General features: G+C 34.2%; 1 protein-coding gene across 2 annotated transcripts; it reads right to left on the bottom strand.

Annotated features, from left to right (window-relative positions):
- Positions 1-2,371: 2,371 nt before the first annotated feature.
- On the bottom strand, positions 2,372-15,024 carry LOC129948091 (uncharacterized). Of its 2 annotated transcripts, none has more exons than XM_056058913.1 (8): positions 13,369-15,024; positions 7,348-8,741; positions 6,922-7,278; positions 6,213-6,414; positions 5,985-6,148; positions 4,412-5,544; positions 3,651-4,342; positions 2,372-3,587 (listed from the first exon to the last, which is right to left on the bottom strand). In XM_056058913.1, exons 1-8 carry the CDS (start codon positions 14,103-14,105, stop codon positions 2,627-2,629), a joined length of 5,640 nt encoding a protein of 1,879 aa, XP_055914888.1. In that variant the 5' UTR covers positions 14,106-15,024; the 3' UTR covers positions 2,372-2,626. The 2 variants fall into 2 exon arrangements, with proteins under 2 accessions (XP_055914888.1, XP_055914889.1); XM_056058914.1 differs by having other exon boundaries at positions 6,213-6,360.
- Positions 15,025-16,288: the final 1,264 nt, after the last annotated feature.

The raw sequence follows: 16,288 nt of genomic DNA, 5'->3' as shown, positions 1-16,288 counted from the left end.
ACCTGTTATGACGTATGGGTTACAGACTATACCCTTGACTTCAAGTTTACTTGACAAAATAAGAATATGCCAAACCAAGATGGAAAGAAAACTACTTAACCTACGAATTAGCCAGAGAGTGAGAAATACAGAAATAAGACGAAGAACGGACGTGGTTGAACGAGCAAAACTCCTTAAATGATATTGGGCAGGACATATATCTAGAATACAGGACCAAATATGGACAAAAATCATTACAAAATGGACACCACCAGAAAGCAGAAGACCAATTAGACGACCGAAGAAAAGATGGGCACCCGATTTGCTAAAAGAAAGACAAGGTTGGAACAATGACGCAAAAGATAGAGATCTTTGAGCAACATTGAGGGAGGCTTATGCCAGATCATAGAATTTTGACACGCATCCATTTATTTATTCAAACTTTGCTATTTTTAATATGTTAAAGTTGATTAAAAAAAAAAATATCAATTTATATAGTAATTAATTCAAAAGAAACAGAAAATGTAAATAAATATTGTACAAAATATCAATAATGGAAAATAAAGCTTATAATAATAATAATAATTTCCAATTCGAAGCTAAAATTCATTCAGGTAAAACTCATACAAAATTTTAAAATTTGAGGCAAACAAAAATATTTCGGGTGAATTTCATGGGCTCATTAAAGGCCTTACAATGAATAACATTTCATACGATAAAAGTCCTGTATGTTTCAAGTTTAAATCATAAATCAATTTCAGAATGTGAGAGGATTACTCATTTTACATTGGTTGAATTTTCGAGAAGGACAATATTGAAAGTACAGTATGAATTTAACTTAACTTTTCTCTGTGAAACGAATTAAAAATTATAAATAAATAATCCAGTATTTTTAAAATTTCCTTATCAAGAAAGACCTCAAAAACCCATCAACTTCTGAGATGGAATAAGTATTTTTCTCAAAGTTATAGAATTATTAAGGTATTCAGACTTTTCAAACTTTCAAAAAAAGTTAACCCATAAATTTAATTTAACAACAAACAAAAAAAAAGAAACAAAATTTCCATTAGTATTTTGTTTATATATTGGTATTAAATAAGAAATATATTTTACATTCAATTCTCTCATGAAAATTACATATAGTTTATTAACAAAAATTGTTATTTTTTTACTTTTCACTTGAAAAAAAAACATAACTTCTAAGTTTTCTTTTTTTATAATAATATAAGTACATAAAAACCAATTTTTACAAATGGCACTGCTGCTTATCATCTTTGCGTTCATTTCGCAATGATAATTCATTTTTATTTTTATCTTACACAAAAAAATGATTCTTTATTAAAAATACTTAAATATTGTTTTTATTTTTTAAGCAAAATTAAAATGCAAGGACATCATGATTAATTATTTCTTTTTGTTTTTTTACTTTCTCTTTACCATTTAATTCGAATATAAATTTCAAGATTTATTTTCTGCGTAAATTGTTTTTTATTTGCGCATTTGTGTTTTATTTATTATTTTTATTTTTATTTTTAATATTATTTTATTTTTGTACTTGAATATTTTTTTCTGTGGGCGTCAGGTGTAAAAATAGTAAACTACCTTGGGATGTCTGGGATTCTCATGTTAACAATTATCATGTTACTAATTTTTGTTTTCTATTTTTGTAAAATTATTATTGTATTGTATACGGTTTCAATATTTGTTTATATTCTTTCAATACGACAATATTGGTTACAATATAAGGTTACAGTAAGGTTAAAAAAAGTGTTTTGTTTTGTTTTTTTTTTCTTAGAAATTTTAAAAGAAAGAAAAATAACTATATTTAGTTTCTTTTGTTTTATTAAACAGTAATCGTTACCTACGTTCTAACTAAGTTTTATTGTATACTATTAGTACATAATAATGCCTAAGTTTCTGTTATAAAATTATATTTATATATATATATATATGTTGTATGTTTTTAAATTTTAAATCTTTCACTTTTAACCGTTGGGTAGCGTTTATTGGCACATTTACTTGTTTTTTTTTTAAATTTTATTTTGTTTCTGAAATAATTTACATACTTTCAAACTATCATACATACATAATGTAGATTTTCTTAATTATTTATAATGTTTTCGATTAATTAAATACATGCAGAATACTTACAGTTTGTTTTTAATAAAAATAATGTATTCATTAAAATATGTATTCGTTCTTAATTAAATATTTAAGAATACAAAGTTATGTATATTTGTGTATTTATAAACAAGTACATAAGTATTTTCATTGATTTTTTGTTTTAATTATGAAAAAATACAATTATAAAATATAATTAATGATTAAAGAATTAATAAAACTAGATAAAAACTACAACAACAATTCAACTTTCATAAGTTGTTGTGCATAAGTTAGGAAACTTCAAAGGAATATACTATACATTTATGTTATAAATATTAAAAATATTTGTATTATTAAAAGTTTGATATACATACATAATGTTTAAAAAAAATAATGTTTTACAAAAATAATAATAATTAAGAAGAATTTTTGATTTTAACACAAGTGTCGTTAGGTGTTTTGTTTTGAGTTCCAAATTTGAGTGACAATTTCTCTTCTCAAAAAGTATCACAAAATAAAGTGAAAAATTAAATTAAGACCAATCTCAGTAGTATGCTGGGAATGGGTGATAGTTCGATGGATTGGACGCATGATGGTTGGGTGATGGCAGGACTGGTCGAACTGATGGATGATAGTTGCCAGAAGCTACTTGATGATAGGCACCGAAGCCTCGCGCTGCCGACACCATATGTCTGTTTTGTGCCGCTGCAGTCTCGCCAAGCAATCTGGATTGATCGGAGGTGAGAAGTCGATTGTTTTGCTCCATCAACAAGTGTGCCGTAGGGTCGACGAGCAAACGGTGTTGATCAGCATTGGAGGCCGCTAGTATACGATGTTGTTCAGCTGTTGACAGCAGTCGATGATGATCGATGCTGTCCCGGTTATTGTGTTGAATTTGCGATGGCAGGAAGGATCGATTGTTGCCAACGCCCATATTGCCATTGGGTGTGAGGTCGAGCGATACCATTCGAAGGACATCGTGATGTGGGTGATTGTAGGGAATTTGAGGAGGGGAAGACACAACGTAGTTGGCTGTTCGACTGAGGTCAACAGAGGTGGTCTGATCGTGGTCCTGATCACTTAGCTGGTCAGGTAGGAGGTTATGATTGTGCATAGATTGGTGCTGTTGCATGGAGAGCTGGCTTGAGTGTTCATCTTGCTGTTGTTGATGATGATGTTGTTGTTGTTGCTGTTGCTGCTGTTGTTGTTCCCGTTCGGAGAGAATATCGTATATGTGATGGTGATACCGGCCAAGTCCCAAATTGGAGCCACCAGGAGGCAATTGAAAGTTATGATGATAGTTTGAGCCAACATTCGATCGAGATGTCATGTCGAGGCCCTGCAGATCGGAGAGATCATTGCTGGAAGTGTTTCGATAGTCCGATGGAACTTCGAGGTCCTGGTTATTGCCATATTTGAGATTTGCCGCACTCGCCATACTCTCGTACTTTGAATAAACCAGATCCATTTGAGATTGAGTGAATTTCATTCGCATATCTTGCCCACTGCAAAAAAAAAGTTAAAGAATGCTACAATGAAGGTCGTTGAATAAAGGGTTAAGACCGTACCTGTTTTGAGGGAGTATACTATTCTCATCGTCACTCGATAGTTGATTATGTCCTGACATATTGTGCGGCCTCTCAACATCTTCGTCTCTTTTGCGACAAATATCGTTTCCACTGAAGTTATATCGCGGAATCGATGGTGAGGACGCTGGAGAGATTAGTTCATGATCGGTGTAACCAGAGCCTCCACTAGCTCCCACACTCGAAGCATTACGTCTTTGTTGCATTGAAGGGAGGGGTGAAGAAGCTGATATACTCGGTCCACCACCATTAGCCGCATTATCATTACCAAAGATAGAGTAGTCCCGTCCGGGTGATATGGCTTGGGGTGATGGAGGTGTTTGATGATGATTCGAAAAACTCGCAGAATCTCTACCACCCGCTGCACCCATATGTTGGCCTCGAGGAGTCGAACCAGCATCCACATCAATGTCATTGTTATTTTGATTGCTTTGCGGATCGGTTGGTGTTGACGTGTCTGGAGAGATGTTGCATGAATTTAATGAATTCCCACTCGCCGGATACATGGGAAGTGGTGGAATTTGCATGGGGAAACTATTGAGATTTTTCATCAGCTTAATCTCGTTTTCTAAATTGTCCATGTTCGACATATTCCCTCCGCCAAAGCGATCCGATTCGACTTCAATTTGAGAGCTCATCGGATTGCCGTTATCGAGGTTTGAGTTGACTTGAGACTAAAATAGAATAAATTATATATACTTAATTATCGAATACACAAAACGAATGTAGACTTGAATTTTTACCTTCATTTCAACGCTATCATTGTCCATGATACTTCCAACAGAGTTAAGAGCCGCCTCTACGAGCATACTTGCTGAAGACGGAGCTCCTCCACCGCCACTTGTCAGTCTTGCATTGGAGTTATTGTAGAAAGAGTTCATAAAGGATTGGGAGTGGGCGATGGAATTCATATGCTGCATTTGTTGCTGATGATGTGACGCTTCTGAACCAACACCATTGTGATGGAACTGGTTCATTTGGCCTGAATTCACTGCACCCGGGTTATTAGAATCCACGACGTCCAAAAATGATGAATTCTCATCTTCTTCATGGGGCATAGGATGATTGTGATGGTCAGAGGTCGAAGAACCCATCAAACGGGCCAAGAAATCTCTATTAGGCAACAATTTACTTGGATCATCTACACCACCTGGAGGAACTCCCATAGCAATGTTGTTTCCCTGATTCCCTGAGACAAAAGAAGCTGCTACACTAACACCACTAGTCGACGGGCAATCCCTCGACATATGCCGATCGTCATTGCTAATCCATTTTTTACTTCCTTTACTCACGACGAGATTCTGACGCTGCATCATGGAATGTGTCGGCGAGTGCTTATAAGGAGAACTTTGTGAGTCATTGCCCATGTGGTCCTGATGTCTAAAGCTATTCTCATGATCGACCGGAATATCAGAATTTGCAGTTGCCAAATTGTGTAGCTTATCCGCAACATCAGCACCTTCAACAATTGCAGCTACCGCTGCTGCAGATGCTTGTTGTTGCTCTGATATCCTTTGGGCAGTCTTCGATAGGAAAGTTTCCACCAAACTTAACTGAGCGTTTTGTTTTCGACGTACAAGTTCCATTCGTTCGTCTTCGTCGTTCATATCGTTTGGATCTTCCTTGGGGCTTATTGGTCTTTGTTTTTTCTTTCGTTTTCGTCCAACCTCTTTGGTAAAGATATTGTTGATTTTGGAAGAAAGTAATGACAAATTGGTCTCATTTCGACAAAGGTCTTTAATGGATTTCCCCGATTTTTTAATGTTCTCAAACAGATCGTCGGAGAATTCGGTGTCACTCTTGCTATCGAGCATGCTCGAGCTTAGCAATGAGTTCTGATCTTCAAGGCTCTTACGGCGTCGACGAGGAGCTTGTTCTGTTAGAATAGAAAGAATAAAAAAAAAACGGATATCAGAAATAATTCCATTTGTTAGTCTCTAAGCTGGTTAAACAAGTACAGGGTCTTTCATTTTGTTTGTAGGTTTCGGGTGGTATTTCGGCCATAACTTAAGTAATGTTGATATTTAATGTGTCTAAAGTTTGCGGATTGTTTGCGTGGATACGGATTTTCTCATAGCGGTGTCAAATCCCATGATCTTGATGGCAACTGGACACCACCAAAATGAGAAACTACACTCCCAGAAAAATTCTCATTTAAAAGCGTTACGCCCAAAAAATTAAATCAACAAATATTTTGACACTTCAAATGGTAACTCATTTTGACAATAACCTTGAAACCACGAAATGAATGACCCTGCACAAAGAGTTTTCTTCAAGCGCCATATAAGGCCTAAGTTTTAAAATATTTATATATACCTAAAAAGTCTACTTTCATTCCCCCAGAATAAGCATCAAAGGTATAAGCCACACTACGTTCAATCTTTGGCATTTGTTCTTGGCTATAATTGTGAACTTTCTTGTAATGAAATTGAAGACACTGTTTTGTTGTAAAAGCTGCTGTACATTCTGACTCCGCACATCTTAAAAATTAAAAAAAAATCGTAATTTAAATAACCCCTAAAACAAGGTGTGTTTTGTAAGTACTTGAATGGCCTAACACCGGAATGTGTGAGCATGTGAATTTTCAAATTGCTTCGGTTTTGGAATAGCTTTTGACATCTTGGACAACTAACCACAGCTGAATTCCGGCTATGTACCTCCTTAGAATGGCGCTGCAATGCCGCCCGTGATCCTAGAAGTTTTGAACATAATTTACACTGAAAATCTCGTAAAACTTCAGCCATATCTAAAATGAAATTATGAAGAAATAAATTGCTTTTTGGTGATTTTTAATGGAAAATGAAATGGATCTGTTGGTAATGTATAAATTAAATTATAGAAAGTTAAAATTAATTTCAATTTTGTGGATGATAAATTTTGAAAACAAAACAAAAAACAAAGAATTTGGACTCAAGCTGTTTAAGCTTTAACTTGAAATTGAAATAGATAACTATCTGAGCATTAAAAGCAGAATCCGAAATATATCGTTAGCTTGAAAATACTGCAGGGGATTATTGTCCACAACTTTTGATTGCGTGCGAAATGACATATCATTTAAAATAATAGCGTCTTAATTACGCTTTATAAATAGATAGAAGCTTGAAATAATAAAAGTAAAACTAAAAGAAAAAGGTACAATGGCGATGGAATTGAAATGTTGAATGTTGAAAACAAAAGATAAAAATGGCCTCTTTCACACAAAATAGACACACTCACTCACAAACCCAATACAATATTGAAAACATCAACTTACCGCTATGCATTCGTTTAATGTGCACTTTAAGTTTTTGTGGCTGACAGAATTTCCTCCCACAAAAATCACACAGCGGTCTAGCACGTTGCGGATTCGCACTGCAACCGTAAGTGCGATGCATCTCCAAATAATTGAGACGCAAGAAGAATTTATTACAAAATTGGCACTGATAGGCCCCTTTACCTTCGTGCATCTCAGCCGCATGTTTCATTATGTTATCCTTACCCAATACTGCTTCACCGCAAACCTTACAGTGATATTTTCGAATTGTCAGACTAAATGAAGGATCATGAAACACCGAACAATGCGTTCGATAAAACAGAGGATGTTCGAACTTGAGATTACAGCCCCCACAATCTAAAACACATGAAAGACAAACACTTTTAAAAACCAAAACAACCTTTTTTTAAAAAATGCCTAACTTACTGATTTTTTCGGTGTGTTTCTTTCGCCACATAGTGTTGCAGTCATCACTCCAGTAAAGTAGTTCGAAGCCTGCTTTCAATTCCCGACAAGTAACTAGATATGCCTGACGGTCCAACGACACCAAGTTAGCGGTTCGTTCTTCATAAGACTGAGCTGGTCGGATGAACCGTAGCCAATTAGAGGTGTTGGGATCATCGCAGGAAATGAGGTCTGACTTTCGGTCACCTTCGCATATCTCGAAGATAGTCTTCATATTACTGTCGTCGGGGATATCGTTGACTTGGACAGGTTTGCCTATGATAGGACCGAGCTTAGTTAAGAGAGGAATATCAGTTTTGGCGAAAACCCCGAAAGTATTCGCGTCGATGTTTCGAAGTTCGAATTCATTAGGTATTGAAGCTTCAGCGAATGTCACAGTCAGCCTTCTCAGGTCATCTGACGTCTGTGAGCAGTTGTCGTCGTCCATATCGTTGGCGTCAGCGCCATCAGCAAGTCTTTCGGAGTCGGTTTTCAGTTTCTCCAGTGCCTCGATGTTTTTCCTCTCGATCCAAGTGGATAGATCAACACTATCCTTGATGTAGCAAACTGAATTCCTCAGAGGGCAGTGTTCGTAGTCATGCATAACCGTACATTCTCGACACGAGCGTATTCCGTATCCTTGATCATTATGCTCGTCATCCTCTTCGATGAAGTTTTGCTCATTTTTAATTTCAGTCGCCAGCATTCCTTCATCTCCGTCGTCTGCGTCATCTCCGTCATCATCGTAATCATCGTCACTCTGAAGCTCTGATGCATCATTTGGAGGCTGAGGTTGTTGTTCCTGTTTGATTTTCCCATTGAACAACGATACTTTTGGAGGTTTCTTGATTTTTGATCGATCTCGTATTCGGAAGTTCTTATCAACAGGATTCAGAGATCCAGTATCTTCTTCATCGTTATCCTCTTCATCATCGAATTCATCATCATCTTCGGCGTCACTATGATTGAATATCTGGTAATTTTCTGCGGTGGATTTTTTCAAACACAGAGCACCCTTAAAGGTGTCACTCTGATTGTTTGCTGATTTTTCAGCTAATTCACTTTTGATCTTTTCGGCAATTCTGCAATCAAGAACTTCGGGAACAGCATCATTATCTAAACTACTACTGATTGCCTTGTCCTGTGCATCGTGTTTGGGAACTTTCATAGAGAAATTTGGAAAGTCTTTCGTCTTGGTAAAACCGTTAAGTGGGTCATGAAATTGAACTCGCTTTTTCAGTTTAGGAGCAGGCTTTGTTAGCGGTAGAGGATCATTACAATTTTCTGTTTGACTATTGCTGAAATCCTTGACAGTAAGATTCGATTCCAATTTGAAATTTGGAAAATTTTTCGTCGTTGATGATATCGAAGGAAGGCTAGATAAAAAAAAACAGATTGAAATTATTATTTAAGGTCAAAATTAGAAAAGTAATTTATATTTTCTGTAAAAATTCCAAATTAAATCAAAACTTATTGTATACAGAACGGTCATTAGGTATGAAGATGTGGAACAAATAAATTTAAAGAAAAATTAATCTAATTTTGTTTTTTTTTCAGTACTTATGAAGCATCTCACATAAATGTATATAATTTTTTGAAATAACAATTTGGATTTTGACAGTTTTTAACCCTATGCCTCAATGAGCAACCCAACGGAAAGCACTGGATAATTTTTCTTACCATAGATTTACAACAAATTCACGGCAGTTAATTCCAAAACCATCATTTTTAGTTTATTTCAATCATTTTAAGTTGGTTTTCTCCTTTGGAAAACTTACTGAGTATTAAATAATACTAAGGTCTTGAACCATTTGAGACACATTGCAGTAACACATATATAAAATTGAAAATGTAGACCGTGAGAAAAAGATCACACATTGTAACTTTTGAAATTAACAATACTCCTTTTTTATTCAGTAAATATCGAACTCTAGATGACATTTGCATATATTAAGATTTCGTTCAAAAACTTTTTGAGTGCTTTTGGAACGCAATTAATTGGAAGAACTAAAGTTATTGCTAGTAATATTTTTTAGTCGATACTAAGTAGGCTTACTGAATGACCCCATTAGGCAGGTTAATATAAAATAATTTGTTTTGTACTGATAAATAAATAAATTAGGTGGCGCAACAGTCCGTAGAGTGAAATACTAAAAGAAGAAATAAAAGAAAACAACTTTTTTATTTATTTTTATTTTATTTTGTTTTTTAACTGATTTGTTTTTAGAACTGGCATTTAACCATACAATTTTTCTATTAGATTAAGTTTTTTTTTGTTTAATATATCATTTAAAAATGCAATAATACACAAAACTCAATATTTAAGGCTAGAGTAAAACGCAACGTAGTTCTTAAAACAAATATTATACCATGTTTCTAGAAATGAGGTATCTCTCATTAATTATGAGAGGACTTAGGGGTTTTTAATTCTTCATTTGACTCTAGCTGAAGGTTTAAACAACCAATTCGTTTACCTAAGAGTTAATTTTTAGAGCTGATTCCGATTTAAGCTATATGTATGTGTTTAAACTCAGAAATACACGTTTTTAACATTATTTCTATATTTGTTTTAATATTATATTCCAAATACTTGACGTTATGACCTTAAGGCCATGAAGGTTTTTTTTAATGAATTTTGAGTTTTTCAATTAAAAGAAGGCATAGATTCGGTGTTCTTTTAAGGTTTTTTCATGGCATTGGAAGACTTACAAGTTATGACGATTTAAAAAAAAAAAGAGGCTGGGATGATACCCAGACTGATAACTTCCCATCCCGTCTGTCTATTTGTCTTGCTTAAAAATGTTGGTTAAAAAAGTCGTTGGTTGAATAGTTCTTACAAAATTTAAAATTACCAACAATATTTTTCATATAAAGAAATAGTTAAGTTTGAAAATATAGTTTTGTTAAATAGATTTTTAATCGAATCATTTTTTACCATTTTATTAGCATTTCTTAAATTTTTACAAATTGGACCGAACATCAATTTTTATTAAATTTGCGTACTATTTGTTGTAGATTTTATATTTTATGAAAAATCGGACTGTTGGATTTTTATAAACAAACTACTGATTATTGAAAACAATACTTTCTGTGAATTCAAAAAAGCTTCAATTTTTGAAAAGCTATTTCAGTCAAAAGTAAATGTTTACCAAGTTTTAGTATTATTTTTTGGTTAGGTTTTTATTTTTTGTAAAAAATAGATTTTCCTTTAAATGAGTCTTGACAACAATATTTTTTAAAAGATAAAAATAGTTTAAAGCCAATATCTCAATAATTTGTGCCAACTTTTATAAATTTGTTTGTTTAGGTTTATATTTTTTGTAAAAAAACTGTCAATTCGATATTTTTCAAAATTTTTTGGAATGTTGAAAACAATATGTCTTATAAGTGCAAATTAGTTGGAAGTCATAATTTCAAATTTTTGAAAAGATATTTGAGTCGAAATATCATTTTGTATTCGTAAAATTTTTGAGGTGAACATTTTTTTCAGTACTGGTTTGGTATCACGTTACAATATATTATATAAAATTGAATTAAAGTCTCTAACATTTTTGGTTCGTAAGATATTTAGGGTTAACCAACATGTTAACCTTTTTTTAAACTGCTATGGTAAAAAAACCGCCCACGCAATTTTCTTGAGAGCCCTTTCTGCATCTTTTTGCCTTTTTATCTGTATAAATAACAAAATTTATTTGAAGTCGATATCTCTACTGGTTCTTGAGCTATGGTAAGCGAAAAAAACGTCGCGAAAGTACGGACGTACGGAAGTTCGAACGTACGTACACAGGCACGCACAGACACCTTTCTAAAAATCCTTTATTTCGACTCTAGGGACTTTGAAACGTCGAGAAATGTCATAATTTTCAATTTGGCAAATTGGACCCATTACATTAACTTACCATGAGAAGTTATTATATAAGATACTGAACATTTTTAAAAAGAATATTTAGGTAAGTTAAAGAATAATTTCATTGCCAGTTACGTAACCTGGCTGAAATATAAATATAAGGAATTAGGGAGATATAACTATACATTTAAAGGTAAAATAGAAGTCTTTTTTACCAAGATAGTAGTGAAGTAAAAACTTTTATTTTACATTAAGAATTTCTCAAAATTGAACTTATAAATTTTGAACTACATAAACTAAATTTCAATGTTAGCTAAATAAAATAGAGACTACATAGATTTTTGTCAATTGAGAATTATAGTAAAGTGAAATAAAAATTAAAAAAAGGCATGTGTATAAAATTTAGGAGCGTTTCGGAATCCAGTTTTTAAAAAAATCCCGAAAAATAGTTTAAAATCCCGTCTTCGAAAATACCGATTTTTAAAAATCCAGGAGGGTCATTCCGGAAAACTATTATCGTCAGACGACAGCCTATTGACGACAGTCTTACTTCACGTAAGACAATAATCGTCAAAACGAGAGCGTTTGCACGATAGTTAAATAGGTATCGTTTGTTATTATTTTCCAAATGTTAACTAAGCGAACTGAAATTTTGACATATCGTCGACATCGGCAAAAAATAAAGACATAAAACAGCTGGTATGTTTGGTAACAAGAAATTTCTTGCAAATTTTCACAATTTCTCATAGAAAAAATAACAAGTTTGGGAAGCTTGGTTACATTTTTAAGTTATCGAACAAGCATTATCCACAAGCATTATTTTTCATTTTGACATTTCAGTAGTTACAGTATCAGATTAGTAAACAATCTCTTACTAAAAACGGCATTACAAAAAGTAGGATTATAAACAGCAGGATTTTATATTCTGGATTTTAAGAAATGGGAATATAAAAACCGGGATATCGAACCCAACCCACAAAATTTATTTTTAAATCATTGTGTCTGCTATTAAATTCGAATCATAACGAGTAATTTTTACTTGGTTTAAAAAAAATACACCTACATCGGTTAAAATGTAGGTAGAACTTCTTTAAATGCCAAAGGAAAGTTTCCTTTTAGACCGAATCCCAAACTTGCTTAAGCAAGTAATAGCAATTGTTAAAATCTACTTAAAAAAATCGTAATATTCCAAAGCAATCGTAATATTCCAAAACAAGGGAAGCATAAGGTCTATGTAAACGGTCCAAAAATCAATTCAGGAGATGGAATTTCTGTAAAAAGAATGGTTCTGCAACAGAAGACATGATGACCATTATATTGTTATGCATTCTTAGTGGAATATCCTACTCTTCACAGTCAATCCCAAATGCATTGATGTATTTAAAAATCAATCGTTTACTTCGAACACTAAAATGAAACTTCTTATAGGTAACCCCCTAATATGGACAAATCGTTAAACTATCGCATCGGTTCGACCCTAATCTGTATTCATACGTCGTGAGTAATTCAAAACGAAATTAACATTAAACACATTTAAGCTTTTAAACATTTACACAATCATGTTTTCGGTGTAAAAAGTCGGATAGGCATACCTACTTTTTTAAGATAACTTGATAGGTATTTTATTTGCATCTAAGAAAGACTCAGACCATCAGACAGGCAGATCATCAGTGCACCAACAATTTTAGGATTTTTTGATTAAAGAGTGATCTTGTCCTAAACTGGCCTGTCTCTCTATTGTTGAACACAATTATTTATTTTAAAAATTAAGAAACAGACGTATAATAATATGTATGTACATACATATATAACAAGACAAACATTTTGTCTTTTTAAAAATCATTTGAACTACTTCACAAATAAAAGAGGCTCACATTTTCTCAAAATTTAAATATATTTTACAGTGATTTTCTTTTCCTTTTCAATTAAAATGCTATAAATTTATTTTTAAAGTAAATTGATTAATATTGCTTTAAGGCATGTGTTATTAAAACGAAATTCATAATTGAAAATTCTTTTAAAATTTCCTAACAAAAAAAGATTCTTATCAGTCACCATTGAACCTTCTCATCAACTCCCTCTTTCTATTTTCTTTTTACAATAATATATTAAACTCAACAGAGGAGGTATGTATATGGAAATAGATAGGTTCTCACCTTGAACTCCTTTCGGTATCATTTTCTGCCAAATTTAAGAGATATGCAACGAATTCAACGTCATTTTTAAACGCCAGCTTGGTCCTTGTTAATTCCCATTTTTCAGCATTTTTTGTTCCAATGTAAATATTTTTACTGTAATTTTGGTGGCGATACTTTTTACTGTTACTGCCATTGCCACTACCATCGCCAGCACTGCCACCACCACCCCCCAATCCACCTGTGGTCGCCAAACTATTATTACTTAAACTTGCACTCGCACAGCGAACGTCGTTAAAATTATTCACCAACACATCACTACAACTAGCCCCTCCGCCACCGCCACCACTACCACTACCCCTAACACCACCGCTGCCACCACCGTTAGTTCCAATTCCGGCTGCAGAGGCAGATGTGCCCGCACGACTATTTGTGCTGCCTATCGCACCCGAAACTGCATCTAATGCGTTACTACCCTCGTTGTTGCCATTTATGTTTGTGTCACCGTCACCGTCATTGTCGACGTCTTCGTCACCGTCACCGTCACCCTCACCGTCATTGCCACCGCCACCACCTATTTCGGAGGCTGCTTGCGACGAGGAGCAGCCTCCATTTATACTGCCGCCACCCTCTCCGGCGCCACTGTTTGTCACCGAGTCGAGCCCGCCGCGATTCAGGAAAATGCTGCGCGAATTCAAACTGTTCTCGGAGCTATCGTTAAAGTCGAATGCACTAAAGTCCGCGTTTGATTTAGACATAATGCTGTTGGGCCTAACTCTAACTCTGACTCTGACTTCTGCCTTCTTAGTTCTTCGCCTCTATATTTTGGTCCTTTAGATTGTTCTTGTCTACACGTATCGCATGGAACCCGCACATACATTCACTGCGCGCCGATTCACAATCACATTTTATTTATAGGTGATGACTTTTCATCTCTCATTTTAAGGATGCTGTCCTTCTTCGCATCGCAGCGCCTTCGCCTTCCATATTTTTTTTTGTAACAAATGCTTCTAGCTTTTTTTTCGAGGTTTTCCGGATTCCGTAGCTCTGGAGCTCTAAAATACTGAACTTTTATCGAAGCCACATCCGAACACATTCATCTCAATAATTGGTCACACATTTATCATATTTTAAAAACGCACTCGCGGACGAAAAATAAATTCTCTACAGAATTGCACCTTCGAACTACCCAACCATTCCCAATCGGAAGGGATGGGCCAGGCCAACGAAGGTTTTTTCCTGGAGCATTTTTACAAAATATGTTAACGCTGAATTACTAGCAAAATGTCCCGTGCCTGTGGAATTATTATTTTCTTCTGTTCTGGAGAAAAATCCGGATGCACAGTCTGTACGGAATGGAGAATAATGGATTCCAGCGAGTCCAGCGAAGTGAAAAAAAAAAGAAAAAAGTCTTCGGTCCGAATACGTTCGCGAAAATATACTTAAATCAATATTGGACAGCACGATTCTCGATTCTGCGGTACTTGTTTTTGTTTGTTAATTGAATCACTTTTTTAGGGAATTTAAGGATAAATTTATGAGAAGAATTAAATTCAATGGAATTTCTTGGTTTTTTTTTCTTCTGTTTCTGGTGCCACTCGCAAAGTCGGTAGGTATAAAACTTTTATTTATGTTGGACAAAAGTTGCTGTCAGAACGAAAGTTTTTGCCACCCGTCTTCGTCCTTTGCTTTGCACATCTCCTTCTTTTTCTTTGTCGTGTTTTTCTGTGTGCGTTCCTTTCAGTTTCCTCATCTATGTTGGCCATTTGCTCCTGGTGCTGGTGCTCAGCCGCTTTCCGTGTTTTATGTTGGTATCCTTTCGGAATGTTTATTATCCTTGTTTGTGTTGGTCATAAATCCTGGCGTACTTTATGGTGTAGCCATCAATTTGGCAATCTGTGTATGTGTGCGGGAGGACTGTGTGGAATTAAGATGCGAAGAGAAAAAATGATGCGATAGGAAATCCTGCGAGAGCGAGAGAAAATCCTGTATTTTGTGTGTCCTTTTTTCATATGTGAGTTGAAAATGGTTGGCTGAACGAATTTATTGTGGTAAGAGAAAGTCAAAAAGCTCATAATTACCAAGCTTGTAAGGAATCTGTTTTTTTTTTTTTTACTTTTACTCGACAAAGTTTCGTTTACTGTTTTGTAGTAGATTTTTGGAAAATGAAATATTGTACAGGAAAAAGAAGGAAACAAGTAACAGTTTTAATTTTTGAAAATATCTTGAAGTGTTAATTTTGCTTGAAATATCTGTTTTTTGTTTTTGTTTAAATTATACCGTCACGTAATAACTATTTAATAACTAGTAAGGTGGGGAGATACGTACATAAACGAAGTTTTGTTAAGTTACAAACAAATTCCTCTACTACTAAAAAAATCGAAAAGTAGAACTCTCTTCTATGTTTTAATTCAACAGATCATCATTAGAACAAACAAAATTTGCATATTGCAGTTAACGGGAAGAAAGCCTTGTTTAAACGGAACTTTTGTTTGTGTTCAGTTCATCTTATCTAAGATTTTTGGCAAAAACTTGAACGTGAACCAAATCCAAGAAGATAAAAGTTTATCATCATAAAGCTAGATAAAGGTTTACAAGGGAAGTTTTTTAATACAAATACACCAGTTGTAAAAGGCATCCCCAGCAACTTCTGCTGCAACATACAAAAGTACAAACACCTTTTGTATTAAGTTTATGGTCTAGTCAAGGTTTATGTAAAGTCGAAACAAAATAGTTCCGACTCAAACATCTCTGTTATTCTTTGTCCGGTGAATTTCTGATAAAAAAACTTCTTGATAGCTAATAAGCAATACTATTCCGGAACTTCGTTTAATAATAAATAAAACCATAACGTCTAAATCCTAAAATGTAATAAAGCCTAAAATTGGTCACAAAGTCCAAAAAATTAAAAAAAAAAGAAAAGCTAATTTCGTAACGCCTA

Source organism: Eupeodes corollae, chromosome 2, assembly GCF_945859685.1.
Source record: "Eupeodes corollae chromosome 2, idEupCoro1.1, whole genome shotgun sequence".
NCBI lineage: Eukaryota > Metazoa > Arthropoda > Insecta > Diptera > Syrphidae > Eupeodes > Eupeodes corollae.
The sequence above is the reverse complement of the archived record's forward strand: the minus strand, read 5'-3'. Positions and strand labels throughout refer to the sequence as shown.

Coding starts and splice junctions, on each gene's coding strand:
- LOC129948091 (XM_056058913.1), bottom strand. CDS start 14,105: ATGTCTAAATCAAACGCGGACTTTAGTGCATTCGACTTTAACGATAGC. Junction 5,545..5,984: donor AATGAAAGTAGACTTTTTAG/GTATATATAAAT, acceptor CTATTCTAACAG/AACAAGCTCCTCGTCGACGC. Junction 3,588..3,650: donor AGTATACTCCCTCAAAACAG/GTACGGTCTTAA, acceptor TTTTTTTTGCAG/TGGGCAAGATATGCGAATGA.